Below are 27,623 nucleotides of genomic sequence, written 5' to 3' on the forward strand. Positions count from 1 at the left end.
ATTGTGATACAGTGAATTATACTGTAAGTGAAATAATCTGTCTGTAAACAATTGTTGAAATAACTACTTGTGTCATGCACAAAGTAGATGTCCTAACCAACTTGCCAAAACTATAGTTTGTCAACAAGAAACGTGTGGAGTGGTTGAAAAACTAGTTTTAATGACTCCAACCTAAGTTTATGTAAACTTCCGACTTCAACTGTACCCTTAACATCTGTGGTAATCAGGTTTGAGCTCATTTCAAATTGAGGCAGTCAATTTAGAAGTTAACTGAAATTCCAATTGAATGATTGAAAAAAGGGAATCTATTTTCTGAAAAGGAGATGTTATTTATGTGAGAAGTTTGGATTTTTTAAATTCATATCACTTCCTGAATAGACTGACTTCAATTGCCACAAGCCAGAGTAATTGATTTCTTGTAAATGGATACAAATGTTGTCAACTGCCAGAGATAACTTAATTACAGAGGGGAAGCACCAGAGTATGAAATCGGACATGACCCATTGATTGCATTACAAGAGTAAAAAAAAAACATAGATCTGAAAGAGTTGTGTGCCATGGCGTTATGTTGTTTGGGGGATACCAGAACCAGTAACTGATTTCAAAATAAACTCCCATCACATTGCCTATATATAACACGATCATGAAACATCAGATTAACTGCACCAAACATCTCTCATGGGGGCTATGGAGTCTCCAACAACAGCCTATAGTATCTTCAGACGGTAGACAAGCGGGAACCTAGTAAGTAAGCCATCTGTCCAGTACAGCAACTTCCCATGCTTCGCTCTTAGATTCCTGGCTATACATTCAAGCCATACTAGACTGTTCAAATTTAAGTTCAGCTAGTCCTTTAGGAGAAGCCAAAAATGTTTTTAACAAGGTACTTTTTTGAGGACTAATTCCACTGTTTCTTTTTAATTAAGGACATATTACTTAACTAACCTATAACCCTGGATCAATAAATGGCAAGCATGAATAGGCTGAAACAATTGCTGTGTGGCTATGATTTATCTTGTACTGTATTGGTAGAACTCTGATTATTGATTTTATCATCTCGCTGACTGACCAGAATCTGGCACTGGCAGCTGTCTCAACTGTTCAGTCGTACGTAGTGTACTGTCCCTATTGCTGACACTGGCAACCCTGGTAACATTCGGGTCACAGAAGTTCAGGTGATGCGCATCAACAGATGTGGAGGGGGCACAAACATTTTTTTTTAAAGCTTTTTGGTGGCCTCATCACGGCTGGATGACCCGAGGGGATTTAAATCACAGACAGTCTGTCCATGCTGCTGCAAGGTAAATGGAAATGACTCTCATTGATTTCTCTCATTGTTTATAAGTTAAATCACCGAGGGGAATGCCTTTACTTTTGGTAAAACAGGACTACCGAAAGGAGCAAGAGAGGAAAATAATAAACATGATGCTAACCGACTGCTTGCTTATTCGTACATTTTGATATGCTTTACAAATATGTGATGCTCATGATAAATTTAAAATCTGTCTTCGATGTACATTTCCTTTTTTTTCTGATAAAGGTATGTTGCAATTCATTATTTGTATGTCAATGACTTAACCATGTTTAGTTTTAATTATATGTATTGATTTGAAAGGACTGATGCATTATTTTAATTGGTAAATCAACCTTTGTGGGATTAAAATAGTCTGTGGAATAATATTTTTAAAACAAACTGCATAGAAAATAACATTTACATATTTTAAGATGTATTGTTAAATACTAATGTAAGGAATTTAGTTGCTAATTGTTAAACATCAAATTGTGGCTTGAAAGTTGTCTGTATGGTTTATATATAGATATTAATATGACTAAATGTCTTATTTCACAACAACAAAAAATCCTTGGTTTTAGGTAAACCCTAAATGCTTTTGCTCATTATTGGAGAGGAATGTCCCTTTATGTCCAATTAGAATTTCTGAGCAATATTTCTGTCTAATGAGGGGCCTTAGGCTCAAGAGCCATCCCAAAAGGCAAGAGTTCCATATAGCCTCTTTAACATGATAAAATTGCCTCCATCCTCTCTCCGCCCCTGCCTTGCCTCCTACTGACAGACACAACGATGCCCGTGTAAAGATGGGGGATTGGAATTTTCTAGGGGGGATATTGGAGGAGGTGCATATCCACTCCACTATGGTGGGAAAGATCTGGCTCACCATCCTATTCATCTTCCGCATGCTGGTGTTGGGTGTGGCGGCCGAGGACGTGTGGAACGATGAGCAGGCCGACTTCATCTGCAACACGGAGCAGCCCGGGTGCCGGAACGTCTGCTACGACCTGGCTTTCCCCATCTCCCTCATCCGCTTCTGGGTCCTTCAGGTCATCTTTGTCTCATCGCCCTCGCTGGTGTACATGGGCCATGCTCTCTACCGCCTCCGAGCCCTGGAGAAGGAGCGGCAGAAAAAGAAGGTCCTGCTGCGTCGCGAGCTGGAGCTGGTAGACGTGGAGATGGTGGCAGCTCGGAAAACGATAGAGCGAGAGGTGAGGCAACTGGAGCAAGGCAAGCTCAACAAGGCTCCGCTGTCGGGGTCCCTGCTGCGCACCTACGTGGCCCACATCATTACCCGCTCCGCCGTGGAGGTAGGCTTTATAACAGGCCAGTACATCCTCTATGGCTTCCAGCTCTCCCCTCTCTTCAAGTGCGAGCGTGAGCCTTGCCCCAACGCGGTGGACTGCTTCGTCTCCCGGCCCACAGAGAAGAGTGTCTTCATGGTCTTTATGCAATGCATCGCAGTAGTCTCCCTCTTCCTAAACATCTTGGAGATCATGCACCTGGGCTACAAGAAGGTCAAGAAGGGCATCCTGGATTACTATCCACACCTGCAAGACGAGCTTGATGACTTCTACTCAAGCAAAACCAAGAAAGACTCTGTGGTGCATCAGACAGGCATTGCTTCCTCCGGCTGCAAGCCCACCATGGCCTCCGCGCCCAGTGGCTACAACCTCCTACTGGAGCGGGCCCAGGACGGTCACACCTACCCCTCCCTTATCAACCCCTCTGCCTTCCTCCCTGTTCAGGGTGAACAGGGTGTGGAAGAACAAAAAAATGCTGCACATAGCCTGACAGAGCACAACTCCAACTCCAATAACACCTGCAGTGACAGCCGCTCACCGCCCTGCGACTCACTGACCCCGCCAAAGCAGGAGGAGCCAGAGGAGTCTGCAGACTCTCCCATGCGCCCAAGGAGCGCATCTCACGCTTCCTCCTGCCCGACATTGCTAGTAGGTGCCGGAAGGAAAACATGGAGGGTCAATGCTCCCTCAAATTGTTCCACAGTGGTGGAAAGCAAAAGCTCAGACACAGATTCTTATGGGGGTGCTAAGGCCAGTGGTGGGTACCAAGCCCGGACTACATCGGAACCCAAAATGCATCCCTCCACCCCAGACTCACTAGAGGAATCAAGTTCAGGGTCACAGCATAGTCCAAGACCACCCTCTTCCAATCGCAGACCATCATCCACAAGCAACGCAAGCAGTAGGCGAGCCCCCACAGATTTACAAGTTTGAATGCTAAGAGTAAAACCTTAACTTTTGTCCCTTATCAGACAAGAAAACTTCAGTTCAAACACAAGATCAGAAGAACTTTACATGAGTTGTGACATTGTGCGAACTGCTTTGGAGGTGGATCTGTTGCAGTAGCCCAGTAAAATGGATTGAACTGTTTTATAAGATGGCACCTCTTTGTTTCTGTACTGTTGAACTCCTCTACTTGGTAGTTTATTTTTGTATTCACCAGCTTCAAAGCCTCTGTCATACTTTGTGATGACGCAAGACATCGACCAAACATTGGGTGTGGGGATTTGCTATTGGGAATATTGACCTGCTTTTAAAAGTGTTGCAGCTAAGACAGGAAAAAACAACAGTACAGATCACACAGCAGTGACACCGTTGAATGGTTTCTGTGTGTTCCGGTCCATTTTAAACACCATTGTTTAGAGAGAAACCATGAAAATATGTCTTAGTGCTAGAACTATGGCTACGTTTAGACAGGCAGTCCAATTCAGAATTTTGATTCATTAATTGGTCTTTTGAACAATCAAATCAGCTCTGAAAAAGATCTGATTGGTCATAAGACCAATTAGTGGAAAAATATCAGAATTGGGTTGCCTGTCTAAAACTCAGCCAAAGCAGCTTATTGACCACTGAAAATAGAGTATGTAGTCTAAATAATGTATATTGCATGAAAGACCTAATTTCATATTTATAAAAGCTTATATCTAGATTTTTATTTTGCATTAACTATGTCCATACTATCATCGTAAAACCATGTATGACGGTTACAATGGCCCTGTTGATGAACTTGTCTCCACGTTCTTTTAGGCACAGCTTTTCTGTTAAGGGTTGTGGGGCATTTCAATTAACGCCAGCAGAGCCTTTGGGCACACAGTACAAAAGTGATATCATGATGTAAGATTTCTATATTGTAACAAATATGTTATGGTGATTAAAAAAAGGAAAAGACCATTATGTTACCGTTTGTTTACTAGAGACAAAGCATTGGTATGCAGTAGGCTGAAGTACACTGAAAGCAGAAAAAGGGGGTTTGCTTTTATGAGAGGGAGGAGACAATCATAAAGGGACAAAAGCTATTATATTTCAATATATCAAATATACAAAATAAGTTACATATTTAAAACAGAGTATAAAGAAAATAAAAAAGAACAGAGGTGCATAAACTCCCTTGCCTCCCGTTGTTGGTTTTGGCTTGCCATAAAAATATAAAATCGTAGTTTCTAACAAACTGACTTCAATAAAGCCGAGTCACTTTTTATTCGGCAGCTCCATCCTCTTGCGTAGGCTCATAGCGTTGAAGCTAAGGAAATGTGTAAAAACAGAGATTCGATAAATTCATTAGTTATGAAAAGTTCAAGCCTACCATGTATAGATCAACATACTCGATGAAAAATAATCATAGGCAGGTCTACCCTGTTCTTGAGGTCTTTGTTCTCCTCGGCCAGCAGCTCACACCTCTGCCTCATATCTCTTAGCTCCTGCTGGAGTGCCTCAGTGTCTGCAGACTCCTGGCCAGCCACACCCAAGTGCTGCTTGAGGAAACTGGATCTTGTTAAAGAAATGACAGTGTGCTGAGGAGGAATTGAATTCATTCTCAACCTCGTTGTCATTGAAAATGTGTTATTTTAATATTTTAGAAAAGCATCCCATCCCGATCTGTGACAGTCGACACTTGTTCTGTCTGTGTGAGCACTTCAGGTCGCTACACTAAAGGCAACAGAAAGGTCAGATTCTGAATGGGGGGGGGGTCTCGGTTTCATCGACTTCCAAAAACATAGTTCTGCATGTCTACATTATGTAGGAAATATCATTTGCAAAAACATTTTTTAAAGGATACTCAAGTGCATTGTTGGGTTTCTCCGTCTCTTCATACAATGCCACCAGCACTGCAATAAGGCACAAGCCGTTTTAGTAATTTGCATAGGTCAAATAAGATGAACTATAAAAGTTAATGAAATATTCTAAATAGACACACCACTGGTGAGGCTGTCAAGGACACCAGCCTTCTCCAGGTATCTCCGAAACTGCTCTCGTTTGGACTCTGAAGCCTGTGGACACATTGGGATTGAGACAAATGATACTTCCAATTTATTCAGGGTTCAGTAATTAGCTAGTTCATCCATGATGCTGCTGGAACCATTTTGCCCAAGAAAGGGAAGGAACAATGTCCTGTGCATTCATACCTCCCTTGATGTAATAATCACTGTTAATAATATATAATTGGACAGGTGGATGCAAGGGCTCCAACCACGTGGCTTTCACCTGTCCAGTCATTTCTAATCAATGATTTCATCAAGGAATCTAATGATATCTTAATGGGACTAGAACAATCGCAAGAAAGATTATAGCCTTCCTTACAGTGTATTGAGAAAAAAAAACAAATCCAAATGGAGTATTGTACTGTGGTAATAAACAAACTAGCTACAGGTTTAGCTAGCCAGCCAGTAACGGACTAAACTCCTCCACGGTGAAGTTGGTTTCTGATGAACTTCACCTGAGTGTAGCCGAGGACAGGCTCTGTGGAAACTAGCTCAGACGATAGCGATTCGCCCAAGGTCAATACATTAAATGATAAAACTTTGTTTGTTTGCTGAAATCCATACTTTTTCAATAGACGTTAATCAAATACAACATCCGACTTTGCTCACTGCTCTAAGATGGCAACTAATCGCAAATGCGCATGTGCCAATTGAATCTCAACAAGGAAACAGTCGGTGGTGGTATCAATGAAGAGAAGCTTTTTTTACATTTTTTATTTTATTAACAACAAATCAATACAGAAAGTACATGAGGGAACAAGTATACATAGATTATATACAATGGACAATCGAGCTAGGGGGTACAATATCACATTACAATTACACAAGGACCTTAAAGGACATACATACACTTAGAATTCTAACAGCTTATTTGTTAGTAGTGTTCAATTTATTTTTGTAGGGTAAGAAAGTGTTTTTTTTTGTTTGTAAATTTACATTTGTGTATATGAAATTTGGCCAAAAGAATAATGAAATGAATTACATAAAAATGTTTCAGCTTATTTCTATCCTAGGTAAAGAATCCAAGCAGTACACCTCTCCACAAGTGTAAAATCTTCATAAATGTGTTCAATTATAAATCTACTGATGTCTTGCCAGTTTCCTTAGATGAATACAATGCCAAAAAAGAGCCAACACTTTCTGGGTGGTCATTACAAAAGGAGCAATTTGAGTTGATGTTTTCTTTAAACTTCTTCATATAGTGGTTGGCAGGATAATATTTATGAATAATTTTAAAGGAAACTTCCTTCATTTTGTTAACAAGTAGGTAATGTGTGTGGCAACATCCAAACTTTTTTCCAACAGATATCAATAAATCCATTCCAATAAGGCATGACATAAGGTATAGATAGATACATCCTGCTGAAACAAGGTTCGTATCGCTCTGTATTTGAATGGACCAAAAGAGAAACAAATCTTTCCTACTGAGGAGTCAACAGGGTCAATGGATCAATGGAGGGAATGGCATCTAAAACAATTGCAAAATCTTTAGGTGTTACACGGACCTTGTAAAGTGATAAGAATTCTTTATAACTGAGTAAAAGACCCTCTGCATTTACCAGTTGGCTCACCAATAGGATATTATTTCGGAACCAATTCTAAAAACAAAGAAGTATTTTTATACAATATATTGCGATTATTCCATATATAATATCCGTGTGGAGAAAAATTGTGTTTATAAATTAAGGACCATGACAAGAAAACCTGTCGATGAAAAGCAGAAAGTTTCATTGGAACTTTGTCAATATTGTAATTGCAAAACAACATGAAGTTAAGGCCACCAAAAGTAAAGACATGATGAGGAATACATTTCCAGATAGAAGTGGGTCTTCTTAGGAATTGTTTTATCCAATTGATCTTAAAAGTATTAAAAGTCCAGAAAATTCAGCCCACCATTCTCATAAGTGTTCATTACAACAGTTTTCCTAATGAAATGGGTACGGTTTCCCCAAAGAAAGTTGAAAAGCATCTGGTCTATCTCCTTGCTTATTTTACTGTCAAGATATAAAGATAGAGCGCCATATGTTAGTCTAGAGATTAGAGGTCAACCGATTATGATTTTCCAACGCCGATACCGATTATTGGAGGACCAAAAAAGCCAATACCGATTAATCTGACGATTTAAAAAATAATAATTGTAATAATGACAATTACAACAATACTGAATGAACACTTATTTTAACTTAATATAATACATCAATAAAATCAATTTAGCCTCAAGTAAATAATGAAACATGTTCAATTTGGTTTAAATAATGCAAAAACAAAGTGTTGGAGAAGAAAGTAAAAGTGCACTATATGCTATGTAAGAAAGCTAACGTTTGAGTTCCTTGCTCAGACCATGAGAACATATGAAAGCTGGTGGTTCCTTTTAACATGAGTCTTCAATATTCCCAGGTAAGAAGTTTTAGGTTGTAGTTATTATAGGAATTATAGGACTATTTCCCTCTATACCATTTGTATTTCATTAACCTTTGACTATTAGATGTTCTTATAGGCACTTTATTGTCAGTGTAACAGTATAACTTCCGTCCCTCTCCTCGCTCCTCCCTGGACTCGAACCAGCAACACAACAGCCACCATCGAAGCAGCGTTACCCATGCAGAGCAAGGGGAACAACTACTAGAAGGCTCAGAGCGAGTGACGTTTGAAACGCTATTAGCGTGCGCTAACTAGCTAGCCATTTCACTTCGGTTACACCCGCCTCATCTCGGGAGTTGATAGGCTTGAAGTCATAAACAGAGCAATGCTTGAAGCACAACGAAAGAGCTACTGGCAAAACGCACAAAAGTGCTGTTTGAATTCATGTTTACTCGCCTGCTTCTGCCTACCACCGCTCAGTCAGATACTTAGATACCTGTATGATTGTATGCTCAGTCAGATTATATGCAACGCAGGACACGCTAGACAATATCTAGTAATATCCTCAACCATGTGTAGTTAACTAGTGATTATGATTGATTGTTTTTTATAAGATAAGTTTAATGCTAGATAGCAACTTACCTTGGCTTACTGCATTCGCGTAACAGGCAGTCTCCTTGTGGAGTGCAACGAGAGAGAGGCAGGTCGTTATTGCGTTGGACGAGTTAACTGTAAGGTTCCAAGATTGTATCCCCCGAGCTGACAAGGTGAAAATCTGTCATTCTGCCCCTGAACGAGGCAGTTAACCCACCGTTCCTAGGCAGTCATTGAAATTAAGAATATGTTCTTAACTGACTTGCTAGTTAAATTTATAATTTATTCAAAAATAAATCGGTGCCCAAAAATACCGATTTCCGATTGTTATGAAAACTTGAAATCGTCCCTAATTAATCGTCCATTCCGATTAATCGGTCGACCTCTACTAGAGATACCGTCGGCCTTGGTTATTAGGACTCTAACTTTTAAAGATAAGTCACTCTGTAGCCATTGATTTAGCTTCTTCTGGGGTTTTTTAATAAGAGGGTTCAAATTTAGTAAGCCTCTAGACTTCTGATCCTTTGTAATGGTTATGCCTAAATATGTAAGTTCTTCTTTTACTGGAATACCATAATATGAAGGTGTCACACAATCTTTGACAGCTATGAGTTCACATTTATTAATGTTAAGATATAGACCAGACGCTTTGGAAAATGATTGTATTACATTGATCGATATGGGAATTTGGTTAGCGTCTTATAATAATTTCTTTACCAGCAATGGAAATACCTTGTATAGGACTATTATTTAAAGAATTTGCAAGAAGTTTGGTGATTAATGAAAACAGGTATGGAGAGATAAGACAACCTTGCCTAATTCCTCTCTTTAACTCAAATCTAGGTGAGGTGCCATATTTCAATTTGATAGAGCGGTTACCATTTGAGTCTAAATAGCCTTACAGAAAAAATCTCTAATGTGTCAAATACTTTATAAAAATCTAAAAATAATATGAAGCTATCCTCAGTTATTAGGTCTCAGTAGTCAAGTGTGTCTCAGTATGTCTAATGCTAGTCTGACATTGTTAGAAATATGTCTGTTCCTCATGAAGCCAGACTGTGTTTCATCAATGATTGCATCCAGGACTTCTTTAATTATTTTTGCAAGTAGTAAGGCTATAATAATATCTTATAGTCATTATTAAGAAGACAAATTGGATGCCAGTTATCGATGAGCAGCACTTCTTTTTTAGGCTTAGGTATCAGTGATATTAACCCCTGACTCATTGTAGGAGGGGGAACATTTTAGAGAGTATTAAAAACAAAGACTTCAAATAGGAAGGGAGCTACTTGTTCAGAAAATAATTTGTAAAATTCTGATATAATTCCATCAACACCTGGTGACTTATTGTTCTTTAGATGTTTGATAGACTAATTTCTTCAACTTTGATGGGTTCATCACACTGTTTAGATTCTATATCACTGATAGAGAACATTATTCAGTGAGTTACAAAACATGTGGATTCCTGACAGTATGTAGAGCTATACAATTTTCTGTAAAAATTGCTACAGTATTTAGCGATTAATTTTTGGTCATCTGTAATAACACCATCAATGTTTAACTTATGGATAGTGTTATTTTTAGAGTGAAATTTCTCAAGTCTAAAGAAATAGGATGAATTATGTTCTGCCCCCTCAATACATTTTTCCCTAGATCTAATAAAGGCTCCTTCTGCTTTTAATCTATATATATTATCCAGTTTATTTTGTAACTCAATTAGTTCCATCTTTTCCTCCCCGAGAGGCCGGCTGGGGACCTCTTGAGAAAGTGAAGTTATCTTAATGATCACCTTTTCCTCCTCAGCTCTTCTGGTCTTAGCAAGATTACTACCATATATTCTAAGGTATTTGGACACCTCAAATTTAAAGAGTTCCCAGTTCTTGCAAAAATATTTTTCTTCACAAGCCCTTTCCCAAAAGTGTGAGAGCAGACATCAAATTTAACTATATCACTATTTAATAATGAGCTATTTAGCTTCCAGTAGGATGCTCTACCAAGGTTAGTATCAGGGATAAATATTTTGATATCAATGTAAATGGCCCTATGGTCTGTGAGGGGTGTAGTACAAATATTTGTAGTAACACACTCACTATCAATACATTTGGATATAAGCCAAAAATCTATTCTGGATTGTCTGGAACCTGTTTTGTTACTCCAAGTGAATGATCTGTCAGCCGGAAACCTCTCTCTCCATATATCAGTAAGATCAAACCTCTCCATAAAAAGTATTAAACCCAAATTTTGATTGGTTGACCTACCTGGGGGCCATCTATCAGTTGAATTATCTATAGTAATGTTAAAGTCCCCGCCTATCAATAATAACGAATTGGGAAATTTAGATAACCAATGAAGTATATGTTTCTCTATAGATTCAAGTAACTCATCACTCTCATGTTTGGTGTTGTACCCGTAGAAGTTTACAGTAATGAGTGTAATGTCATTGTAACTGATCACAAGACAAATAAAGTGACCAAAGGGGTCACATTCCGAGTGTAGAATATACCACCATATGTATTTTTCAATGTAGTGACACCAGCGGAGCGTTCAGATCCACGGGAAAGCCAAATATCATTGCCCCATTGTGACCTCCAGAAGTTGGCATCAGCCGAAATTGAGTGAGAAATCTGTTCGAAATTGTTTAGCAAATAAAAAAAGGCCTTGCACTTCACATTGTTTCGTAATCGCCTAGCATTAAGAGAAACTATAGACAAAGACAAAACAACAAAGATTATATAAAGTATAAACTGTAGTAGGATGAGTCAAAGACATAGGAGCAGTGAACGTAAACGATAAGGAACTGAGATCTGCACCATTTAAGTCAATTTAAAGTGAAAATAGCTTATTCCATAAACTTTGAGCTGGACGTTATCCGGCTTTGAAATTCAACTCAATTGAAAATTATGTTCAAGACCAAACCAATGGTTATTGTGGTAAGAGAGACTGAAAACCCTCTTTAGTGTAATCAGGAACTATTCTCAGAAATAAAATAAAAATGAACAATAAAAATAAAAAGGGTACCTACTATTTTAAGTGCATAATGAAAACTGATCATAAAAAAAAATGAATAAAAAATGTTTTACATATACACGTTCCTAAGACCTTTTTTGGGAAATGAGTATTAATAACTAAATAGAACAATAACTGTGTAAAGTCAGAGCAGACCTGTATGCCCTTTAAAACAGTATCTTAGTTACGGTATACATTTAAAAAAAATACAGCTTTCAATCTTCTTCGTAAGTTTGTAAACAAAATAGGTATTCTGGTCATACAAGAGCAAACTAATAAATTGAAGTACCCGAGTGTTCCTGAAAAATAGTCACCTGATGGTTGTTAGGTAAACAACATAAGGAATATTAGAATCTTTCTGAAGTTTGGTACGGCGTTCGGTAAAAAAAAAAAAAAAGCGCCTGTTCAAGCCGCCATCTTGGCACCTTTTTCATATGAAGAGAAGCTAATACTGCTCGGTCAATAGAAAAACCCGTCACACGGTAAGCGACTTCATGGAGACGTCGGCTAGCAAAGCGCATTCTACAAAGTTGTTGTTGACAAATTCAAACAGGTCATTGGGTCGAAAGGTCCTCTCGCGCTGAGCATGCGCAATCCGTCAAAACCAAATGTACTCCTTCGACAAAGTTGTTTTGACAAATTCAAACGTGTCAGTTTGTCACTTTCACGAGATTGGAGTAATAACATGTTTAACTACTTACGATATTGTCTCGAATCTAGGTTGTACCTTCAGATTAAGAAAGGAAACTACTAAGGAAAACCTTTTCACTTATCTCATTGACTTATCAAACACCATACCCCGGCCGGGTCTGTTTCGCAAGCTTTCTCGGAAGTCTCGCCTCTGGGTTTGGAAACTGACTATAACCGTAGTATTAGATTGCAGTTTATTGAAAAAGTATGATTTCAGCAAACAAAGGGCACGCAACTACAGAGGACAAACATAGGTACAATGTGGGCGTTTCATAATTTAAATTTGTTTTAAGTAATTGACCTTGAGCGAATCGATGTAGTTGGGACTACATTCCACAAAGCCTAGTCTCGGCTCCACTCAGTTGGTGAAGTTCATCAGAAAATTCCTTCACCATATAGTTGACTCCTCTACCTATCCAGCAAATGTGTAACACGCTACATTAGCTCGCTAACGCGTTATAACGTTACATCTGGGAAAACTAAGCTCTCCTGGTTGTGGAAACCATGCCATTTTTCTATCGTTACTCACGCCAATGTAAAACATGATACGCAGTCCACTTACTCTGTAGTGTGCCATTATGAAATTAACGTTAAACCTTGGCTTTACTGCTAACTGACGTTCTGACGACTCTCACCGCCTGCAACAACAAGCAAGTTTCCCTGGTAGCCTTGAAGTCAATACAAGCACGCTCGTGCTTAGAGCATGCGCAGTGTAGTTTATTGAAATACTTTCTGTACGGTCTTTTTCTGCCCTCTGCTGGTGATTTTGTAGGCTTCACACAGACAGTTTTACACTTTATATTTTGATTGAATGTGGATTCATTCCACAGATGGAAAACAATACTGGAATGACATTGATTGTATAATTGTACAATGAATCAAAGGGATACAGCCATCGTGAGTTGACCCCCCCCAGTCAAAACAAAATAAATCAGTCAAAACTATACATTTTCAGCCTAAATATCTCCAGTTGAAAAGTCACAAAACAAGCATGTGCCCTAGCAGAGATACTGTATATAATGACGAGATGCTCTTGTCTCCGCACTAACTAGCGGGAAGGCATACGGTCTGTTTATCGGTCTCATTTGAGGTATACATTAAGTTTGGTCTGCTTATCGCTGTATTCCCACAGGGACAGATTTTGATGGGAGTGGACCCTCTCGCTTCGTTTCGTCCTCTCTGGCAGTAGCCTACTTGGTCAGCTGACTGCAAAACATCTGACAAGGGTAGAACCAGTCTCGGCAGATTGACACCCTGGTTAACCAACTATTATTCGCATCCTATGTACATCGTCCAATTAGATTCGGAGGTGATTGAAGAGCAGGGAAAGGGAAACATAGGGGACCCGAAGATCTGAAGGAGAATATTGCAACACACTCTGGATTTGCAAGTAACATTGGCATTATTGATGCATTTAAACTGTATTTTACGTTTTATTGGCGGTGTGGAAGGATTTTTCGGTAAAAGCAGGATTGCGTAAAACTAATAGGGTGAGGGGGGGATTGGGGGAAGCGAGCGTCGTCGGGTCAAAATGTCGATTCAGTACGAAGTGGAACCGCTGGCAGACAGCTACGGGGTAGCGGACTCGTTTCCCAAAGATTTTGGCTATGGAGAAGAGGAGGCCGACATCGAGGATAGCCCATCTCAATCTGACAGCAAACCTAGAATTCTGTTGATGGGTTTACGAAGAAGTGGCAAGTCGTCAATACAGAAGGTAGGAACAATCTCGGCGGACATGATTCATCTGTCTTTACATAACGCCTTATTTTGGTTCAATCAGCAACTATAGCTATCATCACCAGTTATTGAAATGGCTTGCTAACATTGCCACAACTTCTAAACATTCATGAGGTTAATATAGTAACAGGCATCCACTCTGAACGTCAAACCTTACTTCTATGTCAAAGACCAGTTGTCATCCTGGTCTGGGTAGCAAGTTACTGCTACATGACAAGCAAGCCAACACGTTAGTATAGCTAGCATCTACAGAGATGGTCTGGTTTAAAAAAAACTCAGTGGTGTTGCATTCTTTCTAGGCAGTGGTGGAAAAATACTTGGTTTCTAAAGTAGGTTTTTGTGGTATCTGTACTTTACTATTTATAGTTTGGATTACTTTTACTTCACTACATTCCTAAAAAACATTAATCTACTTTTTACTCTATACATTTTTCCCTGACACCCAAAAGTACTCGTTACATTTTGCATGGCTAGCAGGACAGGAAAATGATCAAATTCACGCACTTACCAAGTGAACATCCCATGTCATACCTTATTGCATCTGATCTGGCGGACTCGCTTCGTTTGTAAATGTTGTCTGAGTGTTGGCGTGTGCCCCTTTCTATCCGTAAATAAAACATAAAAAATGGTGCCGTCTGGTTAATATAGGGGATTTAACATTTGTTTTACTTTCAATACTTAAGTATAATTTAGCAATTGCATTTTCTTTTTATACGTACGTATATTTAAAACAAAATACTTTCTAATTTTACTGGGTGACTTTCACTTTTTAACGTCAGTTGAGTCATTTTCAATTAAGGTATCTTTACTTTTACTCAAGTATGACAATTGGGTACTTTTTACACCACTGTTTCTAGGGAGGTTCAGCCAACTATTTCAATTGATGTTAGCCACCGAGCTAGCAAAGTGGTTCAGCTAACGAGTGCAAATAATATGCAATTAATTCAAACGTATTTATGTAAAATAAACTTTTGCTAGGTAACTTGTTAATCATTTATCAGGTGAAAGCGTGTTTCTTGCTCAGCACTCGTGTGCGGTGTGATCACCTGTATGGATTGGGCACGTGACTGTTTGCCTGTCTAAAATCTATTCTCTGGCGTCCCAAATCTTGGCAGTCACTTTCAATCAACATTATATTGCTAAACCACCACCCTCACGACAGCACAGATAAAGCCACACATTTTGCAAGTCATATCATCACTAATATGGTTCAATAAGTATGCTCTTTCCAGGAAAATGCAATTAATTCTAGATGCACCATATAACTTGACTCATCTCTGTTTGCCAGTTTTAGATGATTTATCACAGATGTAGTTGTTTTGTAGCAGACATTTTGGGTTCTTATTAAGATATTGGGGGCAATGCCTTCACCCATTTTGATACAGGTAGGAAGAAATCCTGTAACCTGGAATTAATCTGAAAGTATTTCTGCTTCAGTAGTAGAAGATACAAGTCACAACACATAACGTATTAAACAGACTTTCCGGTACTTTTGCTTACTTTTTAGCCAGCAGTTCTGAAAGTAGCCCACATGGGGGAGAAATGGCAAGACACCGCTTCAATAAAACACTTTCAAACTAAGGATTTTGTGGCTAATTGAGGTAAATAAGTCATTCTGCTCATAGATTATGCATGTGTGAGCTACACATTGACACATCCAGCCCAAGGTGGGAGGTTTAAATAAAATACTTTTAGTCGTCAAAGTACTGGAGCATGTCTTTTTAACGGCGCCAAACTATTTAGTTCCATGGCTTATTTGTGTTATTCTCGTATATTCTAATTCCTAGACTATAGTTGTGCAGTGCTACACTGTTGTTGAAGGCACATCTAAATCCATGACCATAAGTGTTGAGCCGAAGAGTACTTTCTTCCCTTAAAACCTCTTGCTAGTCCAGGAACATGTGCTTTGGCTTCTTCCTCTGGTAGTAGTGACCCTAGGTACGTGACGGAATAACAAACTCTCAAAATGGAGTGTCTCTCTTTGGTATTTTGAGAAGGAAGCAGTAGGTCTAGGTGTGGTCATTTTGTCTTAACAGCACCATGTCTAATTTCCTGTTTCAGGTGGTATTCCACAAAATGTCTCCCAACGAGACGTTGTTCCTGGAGAGCACCAACAAGATCTACAAGGACGACATCTCCAGTAGCTCGTTTGTCAATTTCCAGATCTGGGACTTCCCGGGTCAAGTGGACTTCTTCGACCCCACCTTTGACTACGAGATGATTTTCAGAGGCACGGGGGCTTTGATATTCGTCATTGACGCACAGGTGAAAAGCTTGAGTTTAAACGTGTATTAAAAACCACAATGGTTGACTTACTTACTGACATGTTGAACACCATAATTGACAAATGTCGGATCTCCTAGAATTACTAGAAAGTGAAAAAGCCCTTCAGACCACAGCATTTTAACAGAATACTCATGTCATGGGTAAGGGTATTTGTGTTTATAGAGAAGGGGATGATATAAGCGTATTCTAGATGACTTCTACCCTGCAGCACAGACTAAGCTTCTAATGTTGAAACGTTAAGTGACCCACCGCTTCAAAGACAATTGATTGTCACAGACGTTTTCCTAAGACGGTGCACATTTCTATCCTAACTGCTGGAACAAAGTGATCTTAACCATGATCTAAATCAAAGCTAATTTAATCAGGTAGGCCACAGTAGTTTATCTCAATGTAATGATCACGTTGAAAGGAGTTCTCAGAGTCACTACATTTCTATCTTTTCAACAGAATACCAAACTGAGCGTTTCTCATTGGACGTGTCCAGGTAGTCCCTCCCTGTTTCACTCCGTTCTTCCGTTTTGGTGCCTAATGAACTAGGGGTGTGAAAGTTACAACGTTTTAAACGAAATTGGGATCCTTAACGTTAAGAAAAATCCCTAACCGAAAAATAATATATTTTATTTTTTACTTGGGTGCAGAAAGTAAACAGCATAGTAGGTCAGTTTCTGCAACAACTAGGAGGGTTGAAGCGCAAGGATCAACTTCTCAGCTGTTTTGGTGCCCTTGCTACCTCGCTGTAAACAGCATGCGAAGTGAACCCGTGCATGTACTGTGTGTGACTGTGAGAGCGAAGTGTTGCATCTCGCTCAATATTCTAGCCTATTCATTGATGGTAGGCCCTGCTTTACTGAAGTTGCGAGACATTGCAAGCTCAGAAATTGTGAGATACAGCATTCCATTGCGAGAGACCGCTTTTAATTGCCGATAGATAGGCCAAGTGCACGGTTCTGACTGTCTCTGTTGGCTGACCTGCCTATATTATGCCCTTCACTCCGTCCCTCACTAGCACGCTATGAAAGATGCAAGTGTTTTGTATTTTCGGAAGTACGGCAACTAATCAGCCTCCTCCGTTCCAAAAATACCGAATCTTAGGAGTGGATTCGTAGCTGAATCGAATCTTGACACTCAGAAATGAGAGTCGACGTGGAAGGAGTCAAGGAATAAGTTATTTTGGAGTCGACTATCCACCACTACGTCATCCCTTTAACAGTTCATAAAAAGGCAAGCAACAGCAGTGAAGTCCAGTATGGCAACACTTTGAGAGGGAAATGCAAAGTTTGCATGGTGGAATTGAGGTACAGTTATATATTTTTTGTGTTAATGGACCCCCCCCAGTTTAAATATTAAGAGACGTTGTCCATTTGTCACATCCCTATAACCTGGAACAGGACACCGTGTCCTCATTGCTGGTGTTTTTTTCTCAACCTTAAAGGGATAATCCACCCTAAACCACTAATTCCTATGATTATCAGTCTTGAATAACAATATTTTTTGTGAACAAATGTTTAATTTTGTTGTTGTAAGGTTGGTAGCAATGTGACATTTTTTGTGGAAATCTGCAGCGCAAGTCAACTACAAAACCCACAATGCAATACTCTCTCTGGGCATGGCTAGGTAGCTAGCTAACATAGCTACACGCAATAATACCAAAGTCAATATCAGCATGTGAAGTAGTTTGCTGTAAAATTGCCTAAACGGCACTATCAATTTAGGAGTCTCTACCAAGAGCGAGTACAGAGTACGTTGCTATAGCAATAACGGCCTTTTCCCACATTTCCAACAGGCACACAGGGCGCATTGCAATATAGTACTTGAAGGAGAAACTGACTTGAATAAATTTGGTTCACTGTTTAGATTGAGCACATCTAAGCGAAAAACAGTATATACTTTGTTATGACGATTTAAATGGATGTATGTGTTCTAGACAAGTATGCCCATACCATCTATTGACTGATTTGGTGATCTGGAGTGCAGGTAGGCCTAATTGTTTTAAAAGCGTTGTGAAATGTCATAGTGTGTTATCCCATATCTCCAGTGACGAGAACCATGTAGCTATGACGCGTTCCTACAGGATTTCCTGGTTTCAGACGAACCACTTAGAAGTTAAATCACTGGGGGTAATTGTTATTTTACCCACTGAAAGAACATAGGCTTTCACCAAATTGAAAGGAGTTTCATGATTCTTATTTCTGGGGGTGGATTATCCCATTAATGCTGTCAATTGTCTGAGGTGTAACTAGGTTGTAACTACGTAACGTGTCCTAAGTGTTGTATGTCCAACAAAACCTACTGTATCATTTTGCCAGTTTATTTCGATTTTCCAGCTGAGTTAATTTGACGTAGTATTTGTACAAGCCAGTGTACTGAGGCAGAGTGGCACTCCATATCTCACTAACGTTCAGTATCTCTCAGTGCAGAATTCGCAGGGAAATAAATTGGCAGGCTTGCTCAACACGTCATTTTTGCAGTGGGACTTTGAGATTTTGCAATCTGAAGCATTATGATGGTTGTTAATCTTCGATTGCTTTAATCTCAAAAGTAGCCTAATTCTCCAGGAATTCTGTCTTAACTCCCCCCACCGGGGACTGTAACAAGTAGGATGTCGAGGATTGCAATTTGGCATAGGGGATTGCGTTATGCATGTTGGATAGTATGGACATGGAAATGTGCATGCAGGCAGCAAGATGCATGTAGTCTCTACTTTTTAGGCACACTAGTACACTACTTTTGTTCTAAGCCACCTGTTCTAAGGCTCTGTCTGTCTGTCTGTCTGTCTGTCTGTCTGTCTGTCTGTCTGTCTGTCTGTCTGTCTGTCTGATCTTCTTTCTGCCCAGGATGACTATGTGGAGGCGTTGGGCAGACTCCACCTCACCGTGTCGCGGGCCTACAGGGTCAACCCTGAGATTAACTTTGAGGTGTTCATCCACAAAGTGGACGGCCTCTCCGACGACCACAAGATCGAGACCCAGAGGGACATCCACCAGAGAGCCAACGACGACCTGGCAGACGCCAGCCTAGAGAAGCTTCACCTCAGGTAGGTCCACCACACTCACCCTTTTAAAGGGTTAGTTAAAAAAAAAAATCTAACCATCCCTTTCACAGTATGCCTAGGGAAACGCATTGAAAACCTACAGAAAGAGCAGCTACGCTAAATTAATTAGCCTTCTCAGCTTATTGCCTTGCTATTGTTGGTTAGTATTCTATTGTTGGCCGAATTCTCATTTTCTACTGTTCAAACCAGCAAGAGTCGTCATGGGAGTTCAGTTGATGTGCATTTGACTAAAATGCTAGCAGTTTTAGCATTGGTCAGCCATATTTTTTTTTCACAGCAAGCTAGTCGTCTGTGCTGCCAAGTCATTTCTTGTAACCTCTGTCACTTTATTTTATAGGTTTTGGAATCTGACTAAATCAGATCGCACTTGCGATTCCACTGATATTGATACAGTGAAAATAGCTTCAGGTAGTTTCATGTTAGTGTCAGCCTAGCTGTTATAACACAACTCTCTATTTGCACAAAGAAAGTTGGCCAGTTTATTTAGGCTTGTAAGATTGGGTTCTCAGAAATGACTTGCCTTACACAGCACATGGATGAAAATATTTGCCGCGATGTTGGTGCAAAACAAATCCCTTGTTTTGGTCCAACATTACACTGAGTTGGGGCAATAACATATGTATGACAAGCACACTTGTCAGTGTGTGGGCCTGGAACATAGCGTTTGCTTGTATACTTCCAGCTTGTATACTTCCAGCGCACGGTTGTCATGCTCCACCCCGGCCTCTTAACGAACAAACACCACAGCAAGTGTTCATGGTGCAATCTGTCCATGTTAAAGGATCAGAAGGATTCCATGTACCCTATATATCATGTACCGTTATGTTCATACTGCCTTCAGTGTTTGCTATTTTCTCTTTTGAAGTAGAAACTTTACCCTCAGATTTGAACTCTGCCTATACATGGTTGTTTTTCACATGTCCCGATGATCATTTCCCAGATACAGGCCTTTATACACTAATGATACTGAGCCTAGCAAGTCGTTTTATGAACCGACAAACTGGTTCAAACGCGCTCCCGCAGATTTTCAGTACATGGTTTTTCAATCGGCTGTGTGCTTTTCCATTCTTGTGATGTAGAAACTACTTTATGAAAGGTGAGATTTGCTGTTGGTGCACGCCAGACAGTTGGATCAATGGTGGATTTATAGTGACGCTGGGAGGAGGGATGTCATGTTGAGTTGTGATGTGTTCTGTTCTCTGCACTGCAAAGACATCTCTGTGTGCGAAGTCTGTAGTCACATCCGCTGGCCTCTTCTCTAGGACCTTTGGTTCTGTTGGTTAGAACTGCAGTCCTTAAAGTTTCCCCAATGTTCTATTTGGAACAATGAAGTTACTATCACTACAATTATTTATGGAATTCCTTAAAATGTTACGCTACCTTAATGCTTTTTAATACATTGCTGATATTTTCGTTTCGGCAGTTGGACTGTCCCAAAATGTAGCATCATGGTCATTATTAAGTGATCGCTTATCTTTGTGTGTGTTAAAGCTGAGAAATGCTTTCAGTTTGTAATGTTCCCTACTGTTTTGTGACATGATCCAGTCTCACTTTGTGTTTTTACCTGAACTACAGAGCACGAGGAACTAAGTCATCAAATTAGTCCTAACCTGTGCAAACCTATAGCTAACTTCCCTTTCTTTTCTATATCTTTCAGTTTCTATTTGACAAGTATCTATGACCACTCAATATTCGAGGCCTTCAGTAAAGTGGTCCAGAAGCTTATCCCACAGCTGCCAACACTGGAAAACCTTCTAAACATCTTTATATCTGTAAGTACCTAATTCCCTCTTGATTTACTTCTTGCTGTTGGATTTGAAGGCATTTTTTTGCATTTCTTTCATTCATGTGACCTGGGTCAGATTCATTAGTGCACACCATAACAAAACATTTTGCAACGGAAAACGGAAACTAATGTTTGTCATTTGACACGTTCAGCAAGTCCCTCCCTGCTAGTTGGCTGTACCTGTACCAAAACTCTGTTTTATTTAGTTTTTTTTCCCCCAGCACTTTTATTTCTATGGCTGATCAACTTGTTTCCTCATGGCTCCCTCTCGTCCCTCTGCAGCAATATGTGTGGAACATCGAGTCGCAATAAAATCCCAGTATCGAACCGCAATACATATAGAATCGTGAGAATTGCAATACATATCGTATCGGCACCAAAGTATTGTGATAATATTGTATAATGAGTAGGGCTGCTGCGGTGACCGTATTACCGCCACACCGGCAGTCATGAGTCCTGACCGCAGTCAAATTCCACGTGGCCGCCGAGTCACGGTAATCTGCTCTTACGCACTGTGGACATGCGTTGGTAGTACCCAACTCGCTAACTACCATCAGGTCCTAATAGCCTGGTACTCAGGGCTCCATTTTTCCCTTCTAACTAACCGCTCTGACATCAATGCAAATACCATTTGAAAATCACATCAAACACTTTTCATCGAAACGGTATCAGGCTCACCTCACTGTGATTGATCAATTTGAAGAAAGACGTCCAACAACCGGGTTGAAACTGAGTGGGGAAACACGGTCGTTGTGGATGTCGTTTCAAAGCCTCAACACCACGAAGTGGACAGCGCTTTCTAAGGTGATGATTCATTCAAAACACCCGTACTATATGTCACCCAGAGGAAAACAATCAGAAATAAAATAATGATTGCCGTTATACAATACATAGCCTACCGCATATTACGCATGGCAGAAAAACATGGAGGGGGGGAAACGATTTTAAGATGTCTTTGGTACATAATTGGTCTAGCCGACACTCTAGTAATGACCTTTTTGAGTGTGGAACTGTATAATGATGCATACTGGATGGACTGGTTACCTTATGCAGCGCTCCAAACCTTCTATCTGTGAGTCTGGGAAGAGAACGTGTAGGTCTAGGCCACGCTGTTGGTTCGTTTGATTGTGCAGGGCGGCTTACAGAGTTAGCCTACAATTCATAGTGCATTTGTATAGCCTAGCGATAGGGAATTGTTTTATATTTTCCAAGTCAATAAGGCTGACACATCACCTTTTTCAGCAACAGAATATCTCACCGCTGTCCGTTTCCATCTCTCCTCTCACTCGGTTTCCCAAATGTAAGCACTGGGTAGCTGCAGTAACAAGGTTGGAGAGCCCATGGCATACAGAGGCTGCATGCTTCTCAAACAGGGGTTGATGCATGGTGTGAAATAACCAGAGTTGCCTACCCGGCATAATTGAAAAACTAACTGGCGGGAAATTGGCCTCCATTCGGCTATTCAAGTGCATCCCCTGTTCCTGCCCATTTGATAATGGGACATCACGCAGCCTACATATCTTTTTGATTTCTAAGGTTTGTATACATTCACCACTAAAGTTGCAAAATAACTCTGAATCTAAAATAACTCTGAATTGCATGACAATAACCGTCTGACAAAATTTCATGACGGCCACAGCTCTTACCATGAGGTCCCTGGAAATTCCCAGCCCTACCTTTTGCAGAAATGGTCTCTGGTGTGTGACTCGCAGTGTGTCGTCATCATCATCGTCAGCCCTGATGACTCTTTCATGCAATGCTTTTATGGTTGTTGTATAATACCAACCTTCCAGACCCCAAAGCCTCTTCAATCCCGATCAAAATACATGTACGCTAAAAGCCACTGCAGTTTTGCATTGGTAAATAAATGATGTCCCTTTTTTAACTTAGGAGTTCAATAATTCACTTGGAAACCCTTGAAACTGTTGCTGTTGACATGACCTGAAAGATGGCTCAGAGATTTCTGCCACGCTAGCTTTTAGGAGTACCAAATGGCTACTGATGCCGTTTCTCTGCCCCTCCTCCTTCCCCATCTCCCTTCCTCCCCTATACCCCTCATCCTCTCATCTCCCTTCCTCCCCTATACCCCTCATCCTCTCATCTCCCTTCCTCCCCTATACCCCTCGTCCTCTCATCTCCCTTCTTCCCCTATACCCCTCGTCCTCTCATCTCCCTTCTTCCCCTATACCCCTCGTCCTCTCATCTCCCTTCCTCCCCTATACCCCTCATCCTCTCATCTCCCTTCCTCCCCTATACCCCTCATCCTCTCATCTCCCTTCCTCCCCTATACCCCTCATCCTCTCATCTCCCTTCCTCCCCTATACCCTTCATCCCCTCATCTCCCTTCCTCCCCTATACCCCTCATCTCCCTTCCTCCCCTATACCCCTCATCTCCCTTCCTCCCCTATACCCCTCATCTCCCTTCCTCCCCTATACCCCTCATCTCCCTTCCTCCCCTATACCCCTCATCTCCCTTCCTCCCCTATACCCCTCATCTCCCTTCCTCCCCTATACCCCTCATCTCCCTTCCTCCCCTATACCCCTCATCTCCCTTCCTCCCCTATACCCCTCATCTCCCTTCCTCCCCTATACTCCTCATCTCCCTTCCTCCCCTATACCCCTCATCTCCCTTCCTCCCCTATACTCCTCATCTCCCTTCCTCCCCTATACCCCTCATCTCCCTTCCTCCCCTATACCCCTCATCTCCCTTCCTCCCCTATACCCCTCATCCTCTCATCTCCCTTCCTCCCCTATACCCCTCATCTCCCTTCCTCCCCTATACCCCTCATCTCCCTTCCTCCCCTATACCCCTCATCTCCCTTCCTCCCCTATACCTCTCATCTCCCTTCCTCCCCTATACCTCTCATCTCCCTTCCTCCCCTATACCCCTCATCTCCCTTCCTCCCCTATACCCCTCATCTCCCTTTTCCCCCTCCTTCCGTCCTCAGAACTCGGGCATAGAGAAGGCCTTTCTGTTTGACGTGGTCAGCAAGATCTACATCGCCACAGACAGCAGTCCGGTGGACATGCAGTCTTATGAGCTGTGCTGCGACATGATCGACGTGGTTATAGATGTCTCCTGCATCTATGGGTTAGTCCCCTTTTTTATCTGAATTCCTGTCAGATATGTGTAGTTCACAGCTGTGTGTTTTGAGGTCATTTTTTTTTGACAACCCTTTACTACAAGCTGACAAGTATAAAATCATACTTTTACAACTTGTTACGAGCATTTGTGAGGCATTTATTGCCTTATTGCCTTATTTATAAAGTCCGATATGTTAGGTCTCTGTATCAAACACGTTTTCAAATTTTGAACAAGTTCCTTACACTGACCGTTCTATATTGTGTGTGTTGTTCCAGTCTGAAGGAGAACGGCAGTGGTAGTGCCTACGACAAGGAGTCCATGGCCATCATCAAGCTGAACAACACCACAGTCCTCTACCTGAAAGAGGTCACCAAGTTCCTGGCGTTGGTCTGCATCCTCCGGGAGGAGAGCTTTGAGCGCAAAGGCAAGCCATCCACCCCAGCACTTCCTCGTTACTGCATTAAGCTGTCTCTCAATAGCTGCTTACCCATTATCGTTCAATCCAGTGTGACTTCACTCCCACAAGCGCAAAATGCAGACAGATGTCAGTGGAAGAGTGGCACCGTCTTATTTAAGGAAGTAGTCATGTCTGGAGTCAGTTGAATTTCAAGCTTCTCAGGCGAGAGCACGCATTTGATCTGGTTGAGTTATTGTTTTTGTAAATGTTGTTCACACTGGGCGTTATTGGTTTATCTTGATAGGGTGATACTTTATTCACGTTTTCTTCTTTGTTTCAACAATGCATGACTTATGGAGTAATCGGCTGAGTGATATTCAAAGTCTCTTAAGGTCACGGAATTGAAAATGGAGTCATACCTTTCTCTTATTGACACGTATCTCTCCCCAGGCTTGATAGACTACAACTTCCACTGTTTCCGGAAGGCCATCCACGAGGTGTTTGAGGTGGGCGTTTCCACACCGTGGACGGGCTCCCAGGCGGCCGGCACGCCCTGCACCAAGGCTGTGACACTCAACGGCATGCCCCGGAGCACTGTCTAAACACAGACAGACAGACCGACGGAGAGATGATAGGAAAGGACAGAAAGATCTCAAATAAATAGCTGGGGAGGGATCGTGCGGAGAAGACTAATGGATTGGGGTTTTCAGTAAACCAATCATAACTCTTGCACACAGATCCTAAAAATCACAGGAAGAGGACTAGAGCTAAAAATTCAAATGAGTCAGGGCTGAACCCGAAGCTCAGAGGGGAAGGAGGACCGCGAGCTGACAAAGCTAGGATGGAAGGGAAACTAAATGCAGAGATACCAGGAACATTCATACATTTCGTGGGAATGCAAGGCATTGTTTTCCGCTGATCGGCACGAAAACAGCTAAATGAAAGTCCAACTGGACTGGTATACACAAGCAAAAGCGTATTTGGCATTTGGGAACTTTCAGTGAGATAGGCCTCACGTGCTGCAAGTCCCAAGAGCCCTGAGGAAGCTTGGTAATATCGTTGTCTGTTTTAGCTGCTGGTTCATCCATGTGAAGAAGTACTTATAAAATAAAAAAATGAAACATTGATGTAACCCTCGATAAGGACAAGAAACTGTAAAGACTGTGTGGGGATCAGTATAGTTGTGTAACCCTGTGCAGACTTATGGGTCGAAGTCTCTAAGAAATGCTTGGTGTTTATCCAAAATGCACATAGTATGCCACTTTCTCAAGGCCTTACTTAGATTGAGCTTGCCTGTTGCAAAGTTTCTCTCACTACTCACTTGCCTGTGTGCTGCCCAAGACTTTGCTTCTGGTTTCACTCATTCTGAAGAAAACAGGGTTCCTCAGAGTGCAAAAGGGATTGTAGTGTCTACATTTTTCTGCTTCTGTTCTGCGAGTGTGTGTGTCTGGAAAAGAGGATAGTTGGCGTTTATGGATTCAAGACTGCCCCATCATGTTGATTTGCCAGTGTCGGCCCTATGCTCCAAGTTGCTGAAGTGTCATACTGTATAATGAATGATATGCCATGTTGGAAAACTGAGCAAAAAAAATTAACCTGTTACCAGCGGTTTGATCAGTGATGCTTATAGATTCTGAAACAACATTCTAGATTCTATCTACAATTTGTTGCAGTTGGATATCGGAGTCATTAGAATCTTGCACAGACAAAATATTCTAAATATTGTCTTCTGGAAATACCCCATTGCACTGGCTTATTCTCTTGGCTATCAAATGATGTATGGAGTACAAGCACATTCTAGATATATCTATCTCCCTTATGCCTAAAGTAGTCAGTTTAGCCATATTTTCTGACACTCAATCGTAATACTGCCCCGCATGGATGCTTGCCATAGACCAAATGCTACTAACAGCCAATCAACTATGCCAATCTTCAACTAATGTGGGCAACTCCTACATGTATGACGTCACACGTTCTTTGAGCGTGACCCTTTACCCGAGCAGGTGGAGTCCGATGCCATTAGGAATTAGCTAGTCTGGTCCCAGATCCGTTTGTGCCGTCTTGCCAAGGCGTGACCATGAATAAAATAGTTGGCAAGACGGCACAAACAGATCTAGGACCAGTCTAACCAGGAAAGGTCTCTGATGGGATCTGTACATTCCGGTTGTGTGGCATATAGCGACATATCATTTAAATGATGGTTATGATAATGATAAACAGAATGGTGGCAATTAAATGCCGGTCACCACCTCTTCAAACCCTGCCTTACGCGATGAGTCGATTTCATTCACTCATCCGCCATCGACGCCGTCCTGCGCATATAGGACAGAAGCAACGACTTTGGAAATCTTCTCCACTGTGCTTTAGCTCCACTGATGTTGGTCATCATTTCGGTGTCTATATTAGGTCAGTCTCAAGAGTCACAAGGAGTTGGGCCTTTGCTTCTTGTTTGTCTGAGGAGGTTGGGGTTTAATGCATTAGGCCAACGGATGTGGAGTGTTCTTCGCAGACGAGTTGTGTGGAAGGTGAATTGTTTGTTCAGGTCCAGTTCAGTCACTTTCCAGCACTCAGTGCCATATAGAACGACACTGGTGGATTTAGAATTTGGTCTTTGTGCTGTTGTCTTCACTTACACATTTGTTGGAACTTTGAAGGTTTCGCTTTCGCTGAGGGTTCTGTTCAAGGACTTTGTCAGTTTTATCACAGCAATCCACACGCAAAACAAGAACCGCAGCATGAAGCCAATATGAAAACCCATTCCAAGCATGTATGCAATGATGTGTCGTCAAGCTAAATTATTCTCAACATAACATTGCTCATTGTATTTCACTGTGGGTAAGGGAGACCAGGTCTAACAATGAAAAATGAATCCTGGGAAAAAAATGACCAAACTGTATTATTCTGCCCTGGATGGAAGAAAGGTGTTGTTTTTTTGGCTGTTTGTTTTGTTCATTAGATTTTTTGCAAATAGTAGACATTTGGGACTATAGTAAATCCACTGTTGTCAGTTCTGCCAAAGTTTTTATCATTCACATGAAATAAACACTTGCACATCAAAA

At 41.0% G+C, this 27,623-nt stretch overlaps 3 protein-coding genes across 3 annotated transcripts; 2 read left to right on the forward strand and 1 right to left on the reverse strand.

The window, feature by feature from the left end:
* The first annotated feature begins 1,218 nt into the window (after positions 1-1,218).
* Positions 1,219-4,057, forward strand: LOC139393545 (gap junction alpha-9 protein-like). The gene has a single exon (XM_071141989.1). The coding sequence runs from the start codon at positions 2,095-2,097 to the stop codon at positions 3,523-3,525; it is 1,431 nt and encodes a 476-aa protein (XP_070998090.1). The 5' UTR covers positions 1,219-2,094; the 3' UTR covers positions 3,526-4,057.
* LOC139393577 (c-Myc-binding protein-like) lies at positions 4,057-12,899 on the reverse strand. The gene is made up of 5 exons (XM_071141991.1): positions 12,784-12,899; positions 5,507-5,579; positions 5,369-5,417; positions 4,944-5,073; positions 4,057-4,831 (listed from the first exon to the last, which is right to left on the reverse strand). The coding sequence occupies exons 1-5, from the start codon at positions 12,796-12,798 to the stop codon at positions 4,787-4,789; spliced, it is 312 nt and encodes a 103-aa protein (XP_070998092.1). The 5' UTR covers positions 12,799-12,899; the 3' UTR covers positions 4,057-4,786.
* LOC139393561 (ras-related GTP-binding protein C-like) lies at positions 12,876-27,623 on the forward strand. The gene is made up of 7 exons (XM_071141990.1): positions 12,876-13,935; positions 16,020-16,223; positions 19,079-19,278; positions 20,954-21,068; positions 24,031-24,173; positions 24,443-24,591; positions 25,015-27,623. Exons 1-7 carry the CDS (start codon positions 13,753-13,755, stop codon positions 25,164-25,166), a joined length of 1,146 nt encoding a protein of 381 aa, XP_070998091.1. The 5' UTR covers positions 12,876-13,752; the 3' UTR covers positions 25,167-27,623.

The sequence above is a fragment of the Oncorhynchus clarkii genome, chromosome 3 (genome assembly GCF_045791955.1).
Source record: "Oncorhynchus clarkii lewisi isolate Uvic-CL-2024 chromosome 3, UVic_Ocla_1.0, whole genome shotgun sequence".
Taxonomy (NCBI): Eukaryota; Metazoa; Chordata; class Actinopteri; order Salmoniformes; family Salmonidae; genus Oncorhynchus; species Oncorhynchus clarkii.

Excerpts from the sequence above, each read along its gene's own strand:
- LOC139393561 (XM_071141990.1), top strand. The coding sequence starts at position 13,753 with ATGTCGATTCAGTACGAAGTGGAACCGCTGGCAGACAGCTACGGGGTA. Across the intron at positions 19,279-20,953 it reads CTAGAGAAGCTTCACCTCAG|TTTCTATTTGACAAGTATCT; the intron begins GTAGGTCCACCA and ends TATATCTTTCAG. Across the intron at positions 24,592-25,014 it reads GGAGAGCTTTGAGCGCAAAG|GCTTGATAGACTACAACTTC; the intron begins GCAAGCCATCCA and ends ATCTCTCCCCAG.
- LOC139393577 (XM_071141991.1), bottom strand. Across the intron at positions 5,418-5,506 it reads CCTTGACAGCCTCACCAGTG|TGCTGGTGGCATTGTATGAA; the intron begins GTGTGTCTATTT and ends GCCTTATTGCAG. Across the intron at positions 4,832-4,943 it reads ACAAAGACCTCAAGAACAGG|CTTCAACGCTATGAGCCTAC; the intron begins GTAGACCTGCCT and ends ACATTTCCTTAG.
- LOC139393545 (XM_071141989.1), top strand. The coding sequence starts at position 2,095 with ATGGGGGATTGGAATTTTCTAGGGGGGATATTGGAGGAGGTGCATATC.